Raw genomic sequence first — 20122 nt, forward strand, 5'->3', positions numbered from 1 at the left:
CTCTCATACTCTGTATTGGCACCGTGACTGACGCTCAAGTAAATACAGTGCTTTAAAAAAACTTTCTTCATCTTAATTGTCTGTACCAATATTAATTACAGATAGACAATAATTGAATGCTGACCTCTAGGATATACACCAAAGTGGCCAATATCGTCAAATCAATTTTTACATTTGGATCCAGGTTACAACCTCTCAGACTGTACAAGCCAAAAAAAAGACCGATGGCTCAATTACAGCAATACTGCAGTGTGAGGGGGCAACTTTCTATTGACACCACTACATCTGAGACATCCACCATGTCCCATTAATTGCTAGGTTTCCCATGCCACTTGTTACAATGGCAGGTCACATCCTGCTTCGCCTATTAAGACCAGTTTGGATCAATTAGGTGTTAGTGTTGACCACTAAGACACAAAGCCAGTATAAGCCTTCCAGTAGGAAACCAACTCTTACTTTGTCTATGCTTTTGACATAGAGTTCTACCTTTTACCTCCTAAGGTCAACAGTTGTTGTGCACTGGCTTTATAGTATGCTGCATTCATAATTTAAAACAAATTCCAAGTAAAATAAACATTTTCCACAAAGTAAAATCCCCCCCAAGATGGAACATCATCAAGCCACTTAAGTTTACAGTTAAAGACTGAATTTACACCTTTATGAAGAAAACTAAAATACAAATATGTATGCACTCAAAGCCACCTCTCTCGCCTCTTTTCTAGCTAACATAGCCTTATCTTTAATATTCTGTGAAATCTGATACAGTACATTTATGTCATGTGGCAAAACTCTCAGATAGAAAGCCAAACTGACCAGAGTAATATGAATTCTGATGATTTTGAGTTGATGTTACCTTCAAAAATAGAGAAGCCAACTTGGTGTCTTGTTAGTGTTTGTGCTTTTGACTTCTGACATGCACACGCCTACCCAGCTTCACACCCTGTCACTTCAAGACTAAATGAAAAAGATGCTAACAGACAAGCAAACACACATATCCTCTATGAATAAAGTCTCTTTTTTTCACCAGGAAACTGAGTAGGGAAATTCGTAAGGGAAAAAACATCAACAACAAAAGAGAAACAAACTCAGCAGTGACTCAAAAAGAAATGAGAGAATCAAGCAAACGGAAGAGTGGTTTTCACTGTGAACTTTAGCATCATTTACTGTGATAAGCACAGCTAATACATAAGAGAGGATGATTCTCTTTGTACACCATTAACTGGATATCCTGTTTGTGAAATGTATATTCATAAACAGACTGAGGATTGAGCAAAGGGGCCATTTCCAAACATGTACATGATCTGTGGAAAGGGCCAACATAGCCGACATCAAAGGGTCCAGAGTGGGAGAGGTAAAAGTAGGCCAGGCCACGGCCTTGGAGAGAAGAGGAAAGGATACAGGCGGCGGTGAGAGAAACAGAGAGAAGAGGCAGTATGGATGGAGAGAGAGAGAGATAGAGAGAGTTGGTCCCAGGCTGGGAGGAGCTCAGGTGTGAGTTGTGAGGAGGCACCTTCTGTTCGAGCCTCTGAACGCCCCGTCGCCCGGACAGACACGGGCTCCTCTTGTTTGGCCCAAATACATCCAGGTGGCTCAAGACGATGCTCTTTATCACTCAACACAACTTCACCCCCCACAAACAGGCTCACTCACAGATGACATGTACTCACTCAAAAGATACTTGTGCACTTGTAGTTCACTTTTAAAGGGGGTGTGAGCATGGCTGACTAGGAAACACTGGAGATCAAAAGGGTTGTCATAAAATATAACATACATCAAGAAGACCTTTTTTATTTATGAATTCAACAAATGCATTTATTTGAGTTTACGTCACTGAAGAATAGAAGATTTTCATTATTATGTGATCTTAAGTATAAATCATTGTTATATAAACCAGTTTAGTGCATTCCTTTGTTTTTGTATAATGCACTTTTTGTAACAATCACTGCAACTAGGTGTTCTTTCCCTTTTTTTTATAAAACAGATGCAACATCCAAGCTTAAGGTGTTGCAGAGGCAGTACACGCATCAAAGAGGAGACATAACAATACACCACTGTACTTGAATCTCATCAACAAAACCCCAACAAAATGCCCTCACTTACACTAAAACCCGGCCCACGAAAGGTCCAATGTAGACATTGTACGTATTGAAATGCAATACCTGCTTGTAAAGTTACTACCTTGCTTACAGTTTTATATCAGAGGGCTCTTTGATATCTCTTGTGCTGTTGACATTTACGATCACTTTACAAGTAGGCTTGGACAGATGGATTGTGTTTCTGTGCTGCTGCTCTGCTCCTGTTTAGAGACCTGAGCACACCGCAGCCACACATGTCCCTCCTGATGACTGGGAGTTAACACTCAGTAGCTGAAATATATGAGGCAGAGGACGCACGATTAACTGATGGACATTCAAGGACAAACAACAACCCAGTGCAGATTATGTAAAATATGATTAGTATTTTTTTGTTTAAAAAGTGACAGAAATGACCTGCTTCCCTGTGAAGATCATCTTGACACATCTACCAAAAAATGTCAACAGCTCTGCCAAAAAAGATGCTCAAACCACTCAAATCAGATTCATCAAAGGCGGAGCTCACATATCGAGACTTGTTAAGTTAACTGTAGTCACATTGCAAAGGTAGGGTGCCGGAGCCATTGCTGTCACTTGACGACGCTTGCGTCTAAATTGGGAGTGAAGGCCTCCCCAGGAGAGATGGGTGAACCTGTCACAGAAGACTGAGGGAGCAGAAATGTTCAAAAAACGCCAAAGTCTCACACACACACACACACACACAAACACTAAACCAACACAGCATCTCCATATGCTTAAGATCTTAATCATCATCACCATCATCTGTTCTGTCCTTTTAGTGTGTGTGTGTTTGTGTGTGGAAGCTCATGTGTGTGCGGCTCACATAAAAGAAGGACATCTGGAATACAATTATTCCTAGACACCCTCTCACACACACACTCACATTTTCCCTTTGCTCTGAATTTGCATGAATTCCATACATCTGGCCTTTAAGAGGCAATAACAATTATTCATTGAGCTGGTGGTTACAGCCCAAATGCAACCGGCCACTAGTCTAAACAGCTCATTAAAATAGCACAATAGCTCACTTCAAGCACACAGGAAAATTGGCATGCAACTCTATCTATAATATCGTATGGCTCTGAATGCCCATTCCTGATAATATAATGAATTCTGAGTAGCTTTGTGGAGAAAGTAAATATACGTTATATCACTTTCTGATTCTCTGGCTCTGTTTACCTGCACTACTTTCTTTGTCTGTCCAGTTGAAATTTGGCTTTATGTTTTTCAAGTTAGTCTCATTTGGGATGACGTCAATTTGACAATAACATTAGATCAATGCTATGTTGTCAAATTATTTTTGCATGCTTATTTCCGTAAACAGACACCTACCTTTTTTATAGAAATGAACAGAAATGTATGACAGGTAACAACAATGAAATATGTCAAGTTTAAAGTCTTAATAATTAAAATAATGACTTTATGTAGCAAGAGAATAGTACATCCAAAATGTTAGATATCAAATTAAAGTTAGTTACCGTTCCTGGATTATGCTGTTACAAGTCGATTATTACCAGAATTATTCAGGAAACCAAACGAACAAATTGCCGAAAACTATTTGCCAAAAATAATGAAAAATGTGTAGAAAGAAAATACTAAAAAGTACATTTCGACTATCAGGTGGCCTTCAATAAACATTAAACAAGTCTACATCAATGCGTGGACTCTGTTCTGTGTGTAGTCATAACTACGCACATATTCACATCAAACCTGAGATGGGCCAGACCAAGGAGAGCGTCCCTTAGGCCATCTTAGCCAGTCCTTCACAACTGAGCTTTAAAAGATGGGCGACTGTACAGTACGCTGCAGTTGGCCTTGATTGATGATTGAGTAACCCAAGATCATAGATGTGCTCAGGGAGGACTTGCCGGTGCAGAGCTGTGCATACATCAGCCCTTCAGGACTACCACTACAGTACATACATCATGTGGTGAGACTGAGTGATGTTAGCATGGGGACTATGTAGACCACTTAAGGGAAGCTTTCTACATGGCAGTCAACAGTCAAAGTTGACTGAAAATGATTACAGCACAGGAAAAGGGAGGACTTTGTTGTTATGAATCAAATTTTTATCGGAGCCCTGAAACAACTGAGGTGCAAAGCATGTGCAACATCCACGTATTACTAGGAGACACACATCCGCACACAAGCACACATATTAACTTGTGCTGATATTCTTGACAGGCACAACTACAAAAGCATAACTCAGTGGTAAATAAATAAGTTCATGCCGTCTGCGTGAATTCTCTTTTTAGGAACTCTTTGGCTCACATAGACCCGTCCAAAGGATTATGAGCGTGCATCGGTGCATGCATAGAGGCCCCCGTTTCAGCACCTTCTTACAGAGCGAGAACAAGCGGCTCCTCCCTCGTAAAGCAGCTCAAGGGCGCGGCCTATCTACCAAACGATAGAATGCATGAGTGGAATAATGCTTCACTTCAACCAGCCGGCCAGCCTCCATCCACTCAGCGCCTTGGTTCATTTATATGGAAGTCAAACTGTTAGTACTGTCAAGGTTATGTTATTTAACAGGGGAACAGGGAAAGGATAGAGACAAGTTCCAGGCAATTTAAAATTCTGATGAGTGCTCCACCAACTGTGCATCCATAAGAAGGGAGCGAATCCTAAATGAGACCAATTAACTGCCATCCAACCGAGGACAATTCTTTGAGACCTACACATTTGTATTCCCTTGAAATCCAATGCCATTCAAAAATGTCGTGATAAACACAGCAGTTATTTCGCCCTCATCTGACAACAGAGAATTTAATTGTTGGTCATTTTTGGACTAAATGTGACAGTCCTGCAAGTTGCACATAAATTAAAAGGACAATGTCAGCGTGTCTGTTTGTGGCTAGCTTTGCTCAAAACTGTGATGCGGAGTCTCCTGTCCCAAAGCACACATGCGCGCTCACAAACACGCTTAAGAGGCACACAGAGCACTCCTAAGGTTACCCCCCAGGACAAAAGCTTTACCATCCCACTGACTGGCAGATGGGGCGACCAGCTGACATCTCGGCCCGGCTCCGTTTCATGTTCCCCGGGTGTCTTAAACGGGCGGGCACCCTGTCTGATGGGCACAGGACAGCCAAGGAGGAAGCTCCTTTGACAGGGGAAAGGGGGAGGGGGGGGGGGGGGGTGCTCCTTGGGGCTACCATTGAGGAAAAGAGGAGCAAGGACAGACGGAGATGGCTAATGTGCTTCAGTGTGTTTGTACAGTATAATTGTGCGTCTTGCAGGGCGGGAGGCTCGGGGAACGTCGACAGAAGACGCAGATTAATAAAGAGCTAATGACTGCATTTAGCCCGATATGGTTTTCTAACACAGATCAAATATTTGTCCTCAAGGTTAGAGCCAACGCTTATTGTCGCAGGGATCATGAGCAGTTGGATTTCCGTTTTAGATTTAGACAAAGTAATTTAAATCTAAGAGTAGAACTCTACACAAAAGGTGCCATATAGCAGAAGAGAGGCTACAGGGTCTCTATTTGTGCTACTGAAAAAACATCTGTGTTACGATACGAGAACTGACACGCAGTGCATTCGCTAAAAGAAAGTGACAACAAAGCAGCAGCTTCACCGTCTTAAGCTAAAAAGGAGTCATTGTTGTCGTCGGGTTGTTCCTCCTCAGACCTTTAGATGCGGTCCCCAGCTGGGAAAGTTCTATGTAATAACATCTACTAATAACTTGTTTAAAACTATAATAAGCATCAGAATGCTCTAGGTTACTTAAGACCAGTAATCTTATCATCTGAAACATATTGGCACTTATATCAAAACACATTAACAGATGTGATGGGACTATTGTTACTGCTATCATCTATCACAGTAATCAACCATATGTCCACAGGTGTAAAACTTTAATCTATAATTTATCAAACAAAATGTGTCATTTTCAAGTATTAAAAGTATGCTATTGTTTTCATGATAAATGATTTTATTACAATATATCATTCATAATCCTCCAGGGTGCATTTCAAACACTGGTATTAGGGTAATAAGAAATATGAGAAACACAAACCTTCTGATCAAATAATTGACTGTGTAAAAACTAGAATAGCAATTGATATTGTTTTTATGCATCATAAGATCAAAACTGATCATGTCAAAGTCATTCATTACTATGAAAAGGAGACAAAATAAACATAAAAACACAATTTTGAGCTTAATAATTCATATAAAGCTTCACAAACTGTGCACTATAAGTTATATGTGTTGTTTAATATGATTCAAATAGAAAATAAAAAGTTATTTTGAGGGAAAAACTAATATTTATTTAATACTTTTTTGAGTCAGTAATTATTCATTACTTATTTTCACATATTGAGTATTTGTATTGTCTGTTACATTAAAGCACAAGCTAAAGAATACAAAAATATCCCTTTTATGTAGATATCTAAAGTAAGGTTATGATGACAGACTACTTATATTAAAAATGTTATCAGCAGTCAGCTGGGTGAAAAACTACTATTAGTAACTTTAGACTGTCTGCTCACTACTGCTAAATCTGACAGACAATTTCAACCAAACTGTGATTAAATGTTTATTTAATTTCATAATATTTCATGTTTGAGAATTGGAATTCATTTTTGGTCAATTAGGGTCAGTATGAGATTTTTTTGAAACTGTGTTAAATACATGTTTTATTTAAATACAAACATATAATAATGTAATAATTGATTACATTCAATTCAAACAGTTGTAGTTATTAGGATCTATTTTGTGTAAAGGAAAAAAGGTTTTACTATTAACACCACCACATATAACTTAGATGCAACTACAAATGTTAGTTGTTAAAGTACTATTTTACAACTATGAGCAAAGCAAAATGGAAATGTTGAAAAGCAGTAATAGCTCTTCCCTTTGTCTTGCTTTAAACTCTGTTGAATCTGCATTAATAATATAATAAAACGGTTCACTTACGTCTGCCAGCTTGACAGAAGACTTAGTGTTAATGGTAGTTTGACTCATTTGTCATTACTCATGTTCTTTGTAGCAGCTTTCTCCTTTTAAATAAAGCTGGTTGTGACTTTTCTACAATGTAACAGACGTAAGGGAAGACACTGGTCAAATAAAAACCAGGGAATTTTCCTTTTGTAAACGAGGGAAAAATGTAATAATATGTTATGTGACTGTTGTGAATTAGTCATATGCTACCTAACACCTCCATCTCTTGTTCCTATACTGCAGCCCATCCACACTCACTCTGATAAATGTCTCATTTTTTTTTTTTTTATATACTTCTTTTAGTGTTTTAACTGACATCAATCCTCTTGTCATCCAGTGCGTCACTATCATCACCAAATTAAAATGTCTGATATACATCCTCGGGTGACAAGGTGGCACAATTCTCTCTCACTGCCACTCTTTTAATATATTTCACCATTTCATTTTTTTTGTGGTTCTCCCTTTCCGTTTTTAATATTTCAGCGTCTTAGATGTAGCAGCAGCTCTTTAAAGCGCCCATGGGGGCTCCAAGTCCTCGCTTTTGTCTCCCATTTCCTTCTGAAACTGTTTTCTTTAACCCTATGCGGCTCTTCACAGTTGTTGTTTTAGCTCTCCCCTCTCTGTCGCGCTTTCTGCTGCGTTCCCCCTACCTCCCTCAGCTTTCTCTGTGTCAGCCAGAGGTCAACGCTTCACTTTTTCTTCTGCATGCAAGCAGGCAGGGGGTATCTTTTTAGTTATTGTAACCTAAAAATAGAAAAAGAAAATCTGATTTAAGGTTGGAACCAAGGTGTCTTTTAAGATATAGCGGCGTACCACTATCTAGCAATTGGAGGGTGTTAAATATGTTGAGATAAGGATTAGATTACATCAATCAATGATTTGGATGAGGTTTGATTGAGAATAAAGACCAATTTATGACCTGTTTCTGAAATTACATATTTATAATTTTAACATTTATTACTTACTGACACCGTGCATTATTTAAAGCTGAAATAAGCAATTTTTTTCTTTTAATTGTTGTGTAGTGTTACAAAATTAATCCATAGTGTAGTAGAGAGTGGTGAAACACTATTATAAACTGCATTTACTATCAATTCAGACCTATTTTTGATTTTGAGAGATGTTGGTAACATTTTTGGGTTGCATGTTTTCAGTTAACAATGTTAATGTTGTCGTCTTTATACTTCAGAAAATAATATATATGTGAGGGTTAATGTAACCTTTTTCACTGCATACCACCAGAATGAGTTGAAGCTGTTGTTGCAATGTGTGGAAAGTTATGGATTGGACTTTAATATTTGAATACATCTGTGCTTTTTAAATTGAACTGCAAACAAAAATAACAAGAAAAAGGAAGTTTACGTTGATAAATCAGCATCATTTCAGAATGGACACCCAATATTTCTCTTAGCAATGTTGCCTCATGATTTACTGAGCCTGAAAGCTCCAATGAGCTCTCTAGTCAGATCATTACTTCCAAGAGTCTCATTATGTTGAGAGCCTTGTTGAAGCTAATAACTGACTAAAGGTCTAATTATTAGATTTTCTCCTAATTTTATTAAAGCTAGCTAACACTTAGTGCCCACCCAACACAGGGATACAATCAGGCTGGTTGTTGCCTGAAGTTGTTGGACTCAATTCATGGTATTATCCATTCAGGGACATTTTTGATGGACTTCAGTCTACCTTGTGTGAGTTCATTTAATTTTACTCAAACATGTCAATTGTTGCAATCTCTGTAGCGGCACTTAACTTAAGCTAATATTTGGATGTTTGCGCCAACACCTGTCGATGCACAGGGAAATACAGACTTGCCCGCTCACACACAGCGAAACAGGCGCACACACACACAAACACACACTCGAGTCTGTTGGTTCAGCTCTTCCATTGAGGGTGCGTATGCTAGCTGGCCATTGTGCGCGTTAGGCCTTTTGTCTGTGCAGCCTGAAACTGGTGATTGCACCTTAGCTACCGCAGTTCAAGCGTAAACAGTGTTTTCATGCCCTTCGATATACACTGTTGCCAGTGGACCCCTAAATCCCTGGAACAGCTGAGTCCTAGGGTGTCAAAGATAATGGCGATTTATTGCAGTGCGAGGCTTTCTCATTGCCCCTCCCGCCCCCCTTTCCAATAGTCCCCCCCCCACCCCTCCCCCTTCCTCAAACAGATTAAAATTAAGCCTTAAACATGTGAGGATGGAATTAACACATTTAGCGAGTCTCCTCTTCCCACATCCCATTTTCGCTCCAGAGCGGCTGATCCCTGCTGCCGAACGCGGGTGCAATTTTAATGACTCGCAACGTTTTTGAAGTCCACATGAAAAAAGCGTCGCCCGCCGTTTGTGGCGGCGCTAGATATGGCTGGGCCACGGCCGGCCATGATTGGGGGGGACACACGCCGCCGACTCGGACTCCAGGCTCTTCGATAGGATCGGTGTCATTTTCCTCTCCACGATAAGACGCCTTGCTGACAAGGTCCGATTAGGAGAGAAAAAATCATTATTGCTACGCCTTTCATCCACCGGGGGTTTACCGATAAACAGCTCACCCGCGGCTAGATTTTCTGAGAGCGAGATGTTATGCGTTGAAACATATATATTGCGGGAATATGGTTTCAAGCTACATTTTCGAAGCGTTTTCAATAATAATATATTTTAGCTATAGAAAAAAATACTTTTCTTTAAAATGTATTTTGCAAAAGCTCTCCCCCTTCCAGCTGAATGCTCAAGCTGAGACATATTTTATTTAGCTCTCCCTTTCATTAATCAAACAATTATCAAATAACTGTATATTCTTTTTCAACACAATAGGGCAAGATGAACAAAAAGTAATTCATTATTCTATACCTTAAGGAAATCCACATACGAAAACTGATACATATTCAACATATATTCAAACTACATTGTAGAACAGAGAGAATGAGTTAACAATGGATCTATTAGTTTGAAAGGGTAAGATTTACATTGCATATATACTGTATATGATTCAACAAATATTGTATATATACTCAATACAAATAATCCCTTGAAATATCAGCAAGTATCACATTTTGGTGTTTGAGCAGGTCACACACAACTTCTATTTAATGATATAAACTTCATAAAATGATCTGTTCTAAAGTATGGAATTACCAAAATAATAAAACACTTTGCTTAATATTTAATAAATAAGAAAATGTTACAATGGGACAATTTCCATTAATAATATTTTTTTTAAATGTGTTGGATTTTATTATGAAAGAATATGTTTTAACAATAATTAAATGAAATACAAAAATATGTTATAATGTTTTGGTATTTCCCAATATTGTACATATTTAATAATGAAATAAAATGTGCTAGCTAATAATAGCCTCTGCTTAAAATATCTCTTGCGCTTCATAAAATGTAAGTGATTGTGTCATTTGCTAAGTGTTTGCTTATGGATTTGAGGAGCGAGCACCACTTTGGTGGCCCAGCACCAAAAGAATCATGGAGTCTGATCTTTAGAGGGAAGAGGGAGAAATAAAGCAAGTGTGAGAGAAACAGAGAACGAGACGAAGATGGAGGGGGAGAGATAGAGAGTCGAGACAAACGTACGCTGTGTTACTGGGCCACTCCAGCGCCCGTGGACTCTCAGCAAGACTCAAAGCCACACTCTGCTTCAAAAGGCAGCCATGAAGATTTTTTTTTTTTATGTTTACAAAAAAATATTTATTTATTTCTCGTCACTCTGTCATTTATCTGTTTTTTTCCCCTGCTGTCCCAGCACCCCTTGCTCTGCCACTGGAATCATGTTCGATGACGCCGACGTGCTCGCCCTCCCTTCTTCTCCCCCCCATCTCTTTTAATACCACTGCAGTTGAAAATCAAACTGCTCTAAAACAAATTGATGTACTCTTTAATATAGTCGTCACATCATCACAGGGTCCCCACGCGTCTGCCTTGGTGACAACTGCAGGGCTGCTTAGCTTAGCCCAGCGATGGCTGCCACTTTGTTGGTCGCTTCAATGATTTATCACAAAAAAGAGAGGGGGATTGTGAAGAGAGAGAAAAGGGGAGCGACAGAGAGAAAAGACCCCTGGATAACGATTGAGTCACAAGCACCTTTGATTGACAAGGTCTAATCAGCTTATCTCCATCCTAATAAAGTTGATAGCCTGCGGTGCTGCTCTCTACCTGGCATGGCGTGAACTTTGGGCTGTGCTGGGGCCCATGGGGGCCGCGCTCTGGCCCTCTCTGCTTATCTTAACGGGACTGAAATCAATCCCTAATGAGCTGTTTTCATTTTGCAGGATTGATTACAGGCCCCTAAACACCAAGAACAGTCGCCTAAGAAGTGTTCTCAGCCTCTTGCTGGCCACCTTTAAAATGCAGAGTAGCAACGCTTTTGTCTGTGTCGGTCTTTGTTTCAGCGGCTCATTCTGCTGGCCTTGCTAAGTTATTTGTGTCAACTGAACAAGTATAAAGGGGGATGGATTTTCAAAGTGAATTTCTCCCACATGTGCTGGTTGATTTATTGAGTCGTATTGTTTTTATATTGCCTCTTAGATTCATTCATTCGCAACAATTAAAAAAAATAAAGCATTTCCATTTCATTTTAAATATTAATCCAAAAAAAAATAGAATGACATTAAAGCAAATTACAGAAGCTTCAAGAACAAATACGACTGTTGCTGCTACAATAAGCCCATAATTCAGGTCTGACCCTAAGTCTACTATTACTGTTATTGTCCTACATTTTACAGAGCCATCAGCCAAGGCCGTTCTATGTTGACTCAACATAGCAATTAGAGATATACAATTACAGGGTATATGCAGGAATCCTGAAGTCAAATGTAATACCTTTTAAGACCCTTTCCATACATTTTAAGACCTAATCGCCACTTCGAGTTTTAACCGGTTACATTGGCGACCCACTTTACCTCACATTTACTATATACAGTATTGATTGTCCTGTTCAGATGACGTCAAATCCAACGGGATGCCATAAATAAACTACACAGAATCACACTACACACCTACGCAATGATTAAATTCAGGTAAACTGTAGAATACAACCTCTTTGGACAATTTATATACTTATTGAAAACAAGCTACAAAATGTAATACCTTGGGAAATGCCGTTTAATACTTTTTAATAGCCGTAATTTTCGCTAAATTGATTTATCAACTTTTAATACTTTTTAAGACCCCGCGGACACCCTGAATGATTAAAGTGATGCCGGTAAACAAAGTAGATGATTTTTATTACCATAACTGGAAAATAGGCTGGAGTTTGAGGCAGCATTTTCTCTGCCTCGTCTTGTATGAGCTGTCGATCAGCATGTAACTCTCTCCCCTTCAATGAATAATAATCAAAAAGGTGAAACAGCTAATCATTGCAACTTAGATGTCTTATCTGACATGCTATCTATTTCTAAACAAGCAATCATAAATCATTCAAAATCTTTTCAACTGTGGAGGGATGGACTAAAATCTGGCATGTCTTTGATTTAACATCAGTCAAGCCTCCACATTTGGGTATTTCAAATGGCCCTGACTCAAATGTCTTTAAATTGGCTAACTGCATGCCCTCCCTCTTTATTTAGGGCTCTCTTTAACTGGGCTAGCCCCCATGTCTGCTTGTTGCTGTGCCTTGGCTTTTAAGTCAGTGCTCTTCACTAATGAAGTTCTATACTTTATTTATGAGACAAACAGAGGTCTTTGGTTCTTGAGGGTGCGTGTGGTAAATAGCTCTGCATGTCCAAAGAGTCTCCTCTATATCCCTCTGAGGGCTCTCACTGCTTTTGGCAGGCCTTTGTTTTCGCTAAATACACTGGAGACATCGAGAATGGTAGAAAAAAAAGGCTGAAATCTGATAAAATGGTACTGTGTGAGGATTTATCTTTTCTCAGAACTAAGAGTCGTCTTTTTTCCCTTAAATGTGACCTAGAAGCATCCTGGCTTTTTTGTTCCTGGTCATTAAGAGATATATTGTCGACGCTGAAGAGAAAAAGGGGGCAAAGCTGAGTTTCTACGCCATTTCTTTGTTCAGGATATATCTCTTTGAAATAAAATGTATTTTGGTTCCACTTCCCCCATTGGTCAATTACAGTTCTTAAGGGTTACTGTGTCATTGTGGATGAAGAATGCAACTTTGAATTACTGTAAAATAACGATGCTAAACTGCTCTTCGTAAAAAGTACAGCTTAGATGTCTGAGGAGAGTTGAGGTTTGTAGCAAGAAAATCATTTACAATAAAGAGTGTCTGATTGGAGAAACACTTAACGCTCTAATTATTTGTGTTTTACGCCTATGTTGTGTGTTTTAAACTCAAAGCTTACTCTTTGACAGTTGCAAATGCCATTTTGTGCATGAATAAAGCAGGTGTGCTTCTTGGACTTTTATTTAATTATTTTTTATTTGTTGATTTGAAAGGGAAGGAACTACACAAAATACAGGCTTTTTTTTTACTATAAAAATAAGCAGTTCATGGTTTGCAAAAAGATAAATCCCAGTACTTTGTGTCTCAATACAGTAAAAGCTATGGCAGTACTATGATGTAAATAGTGCAGGACTTCCTGAAGATGTCAGGGGAGTGTTGTGCTTTTGCCGCTGTGGAACCACAGATAGTTTGATTTGATCCAAACTGAATATAGTATCAGATGTCGTACACTCTTAAAAAGCCGTATACAAATACGTTAACCTGATGTTTGTGCCCAGTGTGTTTGCTGGATTTGAGAGCTAGGCATATATAGTAATTAATCTAGTGGAGGAGTGCATATTCCCTGTGTATCTATGTTCTTTGTGCAGATGTATTCCCTGTTTGACCCGGAGACATTGCCATTTCAGGTTGTGCATCTGAGCGGAGGGTTGGTATCGACAGCGGAGTAAAGGAAGGGGTCATGGATTAAAGACGTGGGGCGAATTTTCCCCACCAAACCACAAACACAACCCCCAGCTGGTGCGGACCAAGCCAAGTGTGTGGGACCAAGGCAGGATAAACGAGCATTGTTCTTAGCTAGCTGCACACACGGTGGATGAGAGGACCACCGGTGACACAGGGTCAAAGGGCATGTGGTCGACTACGGCAGGAGAAACGGCCGGGCCCAGGAGGTACTGAACACTGTTAAGCCACGGTGGGCTTCTTAAACACCAACCACGCTATGAGGGACACATGAAAAAAACAAGCCATTATAGCGATAACACGACTGGGTGGAATTTAAAATCAGTCGGCTGTCGCAGAATTTGACGCAGTGGAGGAAGTGGGATAGCGGCGGGATCATCTGAGGCATTTGAATCAACATTTTTAAGCAGAGAAAGCAGATTGTATTTATGAATCTGTGAATGCAAGTTACAGGGAACATCAAAAGCCGGTGGTCTGTGTGCGAACCTTCCTTGACTTGAATTATTAAATCTGTCGATGTCGCACACGCCAGCCAACCCGCGATTATAGTGTAAATTGACAAACTTTTTCAAAACTACAACGGAAGCCTCAGAAAGCTGGTTGATACTTCAAGAATGAGCTTTGATACATCTCTGAGGAATACACTCTGCTTCAATAATGTGGGGACTGTCAGGAAGGAAGACAGGAAGAAAAAAATAAAATGCTAACTGGTTAAATCTATTTAAGATCCCAATGAGCTTTTTTCCTATTTTAAGATAAAAACCCTCCTTGATAATGAGGAAAAAAGGAGCTGTGTGTTTCTTTGTTTGGATGGTTTATTTAGAAAGTGATATTATGTTTTTTCTTCCTTCTGCACTCCTGAATTAAGAACTTCAGGAGGAACGCTGACGTTGTTTATTTTCACAGACCCCCCCTCGTTTTTGTATAAAAAAAAACACCACCACCCAACCAACACTCAATGCACAACACACACACCGCCGTAGTGATGCACGTATTTTCTTCGGGAGCAGAGCAAGGAGAAGCGGCGCTCGATCTGTTGCCTGTACACCTCTCTCTCCCTCCCTGGCTCGCCTTTGATGTGCTCCCGAAAATGTCATCAGGCGTCAAGGAAAGAGGTTTTTTTTTTTTTTTTTTTAGACCCCCCCCTTTCCCTGCAACCCCCCAAACACACACAAACACACATATCCACCCACCTCGCATATGAGCGAGACAATTTGCTGTCGCTCACTCATCCTCACCACTATCTTGAACACCACCCCGCTCCCTCCCAACCCCAATCCAAAACAGAAGACGTACCAGTTTCTACTGCTATCTGGTAGCCGGCCTCCAGTCTCCGTGATGACCTTTCCAGCTTCTCTGTGTTGTCCAACAGATGCGCTCGCTGCAACAAATAGAGGGGAGAAAAAAATAAACCAGAGAAACAAACGCAAAAAAAAATTTGATTGAGAGGGCTGGGACCCATTTCAAAGAAACACATCAACACTGTCAACTAAACAGACAGACCACATCCACAGCAACAACATAATGCAGCCAGGTTGGCAATAACCTTCATGGATGACAATGTGTTATTTGCTGATGGAATATCAAGCATATGCATGTTGAGGCTGACAATGTAAGAGGTGCTGCCGCCTCATCTTGGATATAAAAACAAGAAGTACTTTGAGGTTTGTTGCCTCTTGGTATTGTTCCACAGCGTAGCCTTCTGCTGCACACAGAGGGAAGTTAAGGAAGGGATGTGGAGGGAATTAAGATACAATCAAATGTAATTTAAAGCTTGCCAGTTCAAAGGAACATCCTGTTCAGGTGATGGCTTTACACCGGAGCAGACATACAGTATAAGACAAAATCAACATTTACTCTCGCAACTGTAGAGAGTTATGCAACCTTTAAAGTTTAAGATCTTGAATAATAACAATCCATCAATGTCAGAAATGTATATCAAATGGGCATCATTGTAACGGCAGGAAATGTAAGAATTATCCTAAACAAAACCATCAAATGTATTTTTTTCTTCTTGTTTATCTACATTAATGGACCAATACAGTATTTAATGATGTATGAATAAATGCACCCCCCCCCCCCCCCCGCCTCACCCCCACTTGGTTTACTCACAGCTATCAACAATTGACAAGGCTGTCCATTGAAAGCTTGGAGCTAAGGGAGCATATCAAGAAAAATGTGTTTCATAAATAATTAAATAAGCAATTTGATCATTTTTTTCAAAGTGGATCTTTGTGAGTATCAAGGTGTTAGCTAGGGCTGTAATACTGTGTGTAAACATATCAATTGATAGCAGTGCCTTAGATACTAAGAGAACCAGTGCTTCTGGTTTCTTTTCTAAAGCAACATTTGATCTTTTCTGACTGGCAAGGCGAGAAAAAATATCCGATCTGTTGACTGATGGCCTTGAGTTCCATCTCACAGTATGGGCTCTTTAACATAGGAATCTGCCATTATGTTTACATGTAATTGTGTTTACATATTAAAATACCCCACCATGCATAGAACTTGAACTTGAAAATGTTGATCTATACCTGATGATGCGTATTGTTTGATATTAAATGTTGTTAAATCTATTTTAATATTTGGTTTTAAACCTATTCTTCCAACTGCCACCATCAGGAAAGCCTGCCTCTTATTTAAATTAACAGCTAGTCAATTTGTCAATGAGCCCTCCAAACGATTATTGAATTAAGCAGAACATTTCTAGTTAGGAATATCTACTTTATTGTTTCAACATTACATTGTTTAATTCATTGAACAAAAGAGGATACTCTATGCACTATGCATCATCATTTAGTTCTTGCAATAAAAGTCATTCTTCTACCACAGTTTACCCATCGAGGGTAAACTGTGTGATTATTTTTTTGACAGTCATATATGGTTTTCTTTCAAAAGGCTACTGTTTTAACGTGTTTCCCAGATGTCTGCATTAAGTTTGATTCTGTGTTTTCGACCTTTAATCTTTATAATACGATTCCAAAGACTTAATAAACTACATATCTCATTAAAAATATTCTAATGTACTGTATCACAAGGGGGTTAATCATGGGAGCATTTGTTTGATCAGCCTTTGTTTCAAATAATGCGTGGATAAAACACTGAAGTAGTTTTATTAAATTCAATTATTCTATTTAATCATCATGGTTGCTCTAAGCAAATCTTTAGATATTGATTTAATTGTTATTTGCCTGATTGGTTAAAATTAACTATGTTTTTTTCTTTTACCACTTTCATTCAAACAATTTGGTGAATTTAAAAAAAAAACTACCTTAAAGTTGTTTGTATATCTAAACCGTTCCTTATAAGGCAATACCATCATGCAATCTGTTAAACTAGGCAGAGGCTTATAGACATTTTAATGAAGTCTATTTGGAATCCATGGCTTTTCAGTGCAAAGTTTTGACCACCTACTGTATCCAACATACAAACACAGCTTCAAACAACATAAATAATGTCCACTGTAGCAGTCAGGCTTTCATTAAATCCAAAGTGAATTCAGAAGAGAGGATCATAAACAGCGTAAACATGGAAGGCATAAATGTTTATTCCAATGTTGTTGGTTTTGATGGCCCTTTCTAATATGCTATGTTAAGAAACTGATCAGATGTAACATATTTGACACTTGAAAACAACCCGACGAATGACATCCGCCTCTCTGACAAGGGTTTAGACCCATCACAAGAGCGAAGGGGACAGGGGGAGAAGTGAAATCTCTAGTTTTGGTTAGGCTGTCAAAATGTGTACCAGCTAATCACTCAGAGGAAATGAAAAAACGTAAGAAGGGAAAAAAAAAAAAAAGTCAACGACACACTTTTCAAAGTTTGACAATAAGAGGGATGGGAAAAGAGCAGGGAGAAAACTCCTTCTGAACTCTTTTCTCTCCCTCGCTTCCTTTTTCTTCGCGCCGCTGACAGATGTCATTTAAAATTGCAGAGATACTTTGCAATAGTTAAAGGGAGGGCAGGGGGAGGATAGGAGAACGGGTGGGTGGATGTGTGGTAAAATGGGCCGCTACTAGGAGAAAAAGCGATGGGGAGACGGTGAGTGGGACAAGGTGTGGTGTGTTTTTGGTGTAAGGTGTGGCAGGGGGTTTTCAGGGAGGGGTTACTTGGGTGTGGAAGTGGTAGTGGCACCAGCAGTGATGGTGGCAGTGTGCTCGTGGGAGAAAATGGATACCAAGCTTGGGCTATAATGAGCCCCTATGGATCAGAGGGGACGTATTGACATGCAATGCTTAAGCTTATACACCTAGACCATGGCTGCAGTGCCTGTGTGTGCCTGGGAGCATGAGGCAGTCGGGGATACTGACAGAGTAGCGCACTCCCCGGGTTCTTCAAAGAGCTCAAGTGATTAGTATGTTATCATTACCATTCGAAACGTGATTTTCCTATTCCCTCTCGGCAAAGGTGACACGTCTCGGGGAGACGGCCGGCAGACTCACTGCGATGGAAAGCCACTTCAAAGCTTTCTCCTCCTGAATTTCTCCCTCTCTCTCTCTTCTCTCCCGCGTTCTGTCTTCTTTTAGGGCCGGGGGGAGGGGAGGGTGAGCGCGGGTGGGTGTGTGAGGTGGGAGAGGGGGTGCTGGGGGGGGTTTAGTTGTGGCAGTGGCGGTGTATACGTGTGTGTGATCATTAGAATAATGCGCCCCGAGTTTGACGGTGACAGAACCTGAAGGAAAGGGTGAGAGTTCAGCCACTAAGAATCCAGTAATGGCACACTGTGATGGCCCTAATAATGAAACAATCCAGACATGGACGCAGGATGATACCATGGAAAATAATGAAAAGGAACATCTGCAATAAAAACCTCCTACACTACATTGTCTGTGTTGAGGCTGATAGAGAGATTATGTGTACAAACTTTGTCTAAAATGAGGTGACTCTGAATCTCCAGATAAGCAATTTTTAACAAATATCACAAAAATGTGAATCCAAGTGATCGGCTATGGTTTTATTCTGCAGATAGCAAGTCCAAGATATCCTTGTCAGCATTTTTGTCCAAGGAAAAGCAAAGTGGCTGCCAGCTCCTACTGTGCTACAAAGACATATCAAGGCTTGACCCCCGTGGTTCTGATATAAGCATCATGGGATCTTCAGAATAAGGCACACATACTGTACAATAACATCTATTCAAGCTCCAATACTGGCTCACAATTCAGCCCTGACATTAATAAACTGAAAAAACTATGCATGTCATCATAATGATATCTGATTGTCTCATGGAGCCTTCTAGCAAAAGATTTAAATACAACATATGATAAATGTTGTGCATCTCTGAGTGCACTGGTGCACCCCACCACCTCCACCATCCTTTCTCCCTATGCATGTATGCCTTTTCATCTGACACCTACATTTTGAACAAAGATCTTCTTAGGAGCCAGGAAAATTGTGTTTTTTTGTTGTGCTGTTTTGCGTCAAGAAACACTCTTCAGTTGTAAGTTATTAACAGGGAGCCCCAGAACAATGCAGCTGTAGCTCAAACGAAATCTCTCCCCTCTTCTTTCGCTCTCCTGCCTTTTTTCAATATCAAACACGGGCGGTTACTATCACCATTTTCCAAAGTTCAGATGATTTCCTTATTATTTCAATAAGGGTGGGGGAGAGTCAAAGTGAATAATGATGACAGCTGTGATTCAGACTGACTGTGTGATCTTCTGTGCCGTTTGTTTGGGACTTGTAAGACGAGGAATTACAAGTGTCAAACAGCTGTGAATATGGGTGCTAAATATTTAAACATGTTTTTCAGCTGAAGAAAAAAAAGTATAGTTTTTTAAAAGCAAGGCTTAAGTGTGTATAAGCTGTGCCAGCCTTTGATTCATATGCAGGAAGAGCAGGAGGGTAAAAGACTGCAATGGGAGAAGAGCAATGGCGAAGAGGGCGCAGAATCAAGCCCGGTTACACAGATCGGGTCCTTCCAAAAGGGGGAGACAGGTGAGGTAACTCAAGATGACTTCTGACCCTCAGGCTAGCAGGAAATGCACAGAAATAAAGGTGGGAAGAAAAAGGGGAAACAAAAGTAGAGCTGAATAAAAGAAAAAGGGGTGATAACATGGCATCTGGGCCAGCTTGGAGCTCTAAATTATGAATAGGTGTGAATGGTGAGCCTTTGATAGGAATTGAATTACTCTGTTTCAGAAGAGACCCTTTTGAACATATCTCAGTCAAAGGCACGATTAACAACATACTGTAGGTACACCTGCAAATACAAGTTCAGC

The 20122-nt window shown here is 39.8% G+C and overlaps 1 protein-coding gene across 5 annotated transcripts in view; it reads right to left on the bottom strand.

Annotated features, from left to right (window-relative positions):
• Window positions 1–20122, bottom strand: part of vti1a (vesicle transport through interaction with t-SNAREs 1A) — a 107355-nt gene that overhangs the window by 59407 nt on the left and 27826 nt on the right. For all 5 annotated transcript variants that reach the window (XM_034119971.1, XM_034119975.1, XM_034119970.1 and 2 more), the window contains one exon: window positions 15202–15286. In XM_034119971.1, the coding sequence (XP_033975862.1) occupies window positions 15202–15286 (85 nt within the window). The remainder of the gene's footprint in view (window positions 1–15201; window positions 15287–20122) is intronic.

This window comes from Trematomus bernacchii, unplaced genomic scaffold, assembly GCF_902827165.1.
Source record: "Trematomus bernacchii unplaced genomic scaffold, fTreBer1.1, whole genome shotgun sequence".
Lineage (NCBI taxonomy): Eukaryota > Metazoa > Chordata > Actinopteri > Perciformes > Nototheniidae > Trematomus > Trematomus bernacchii.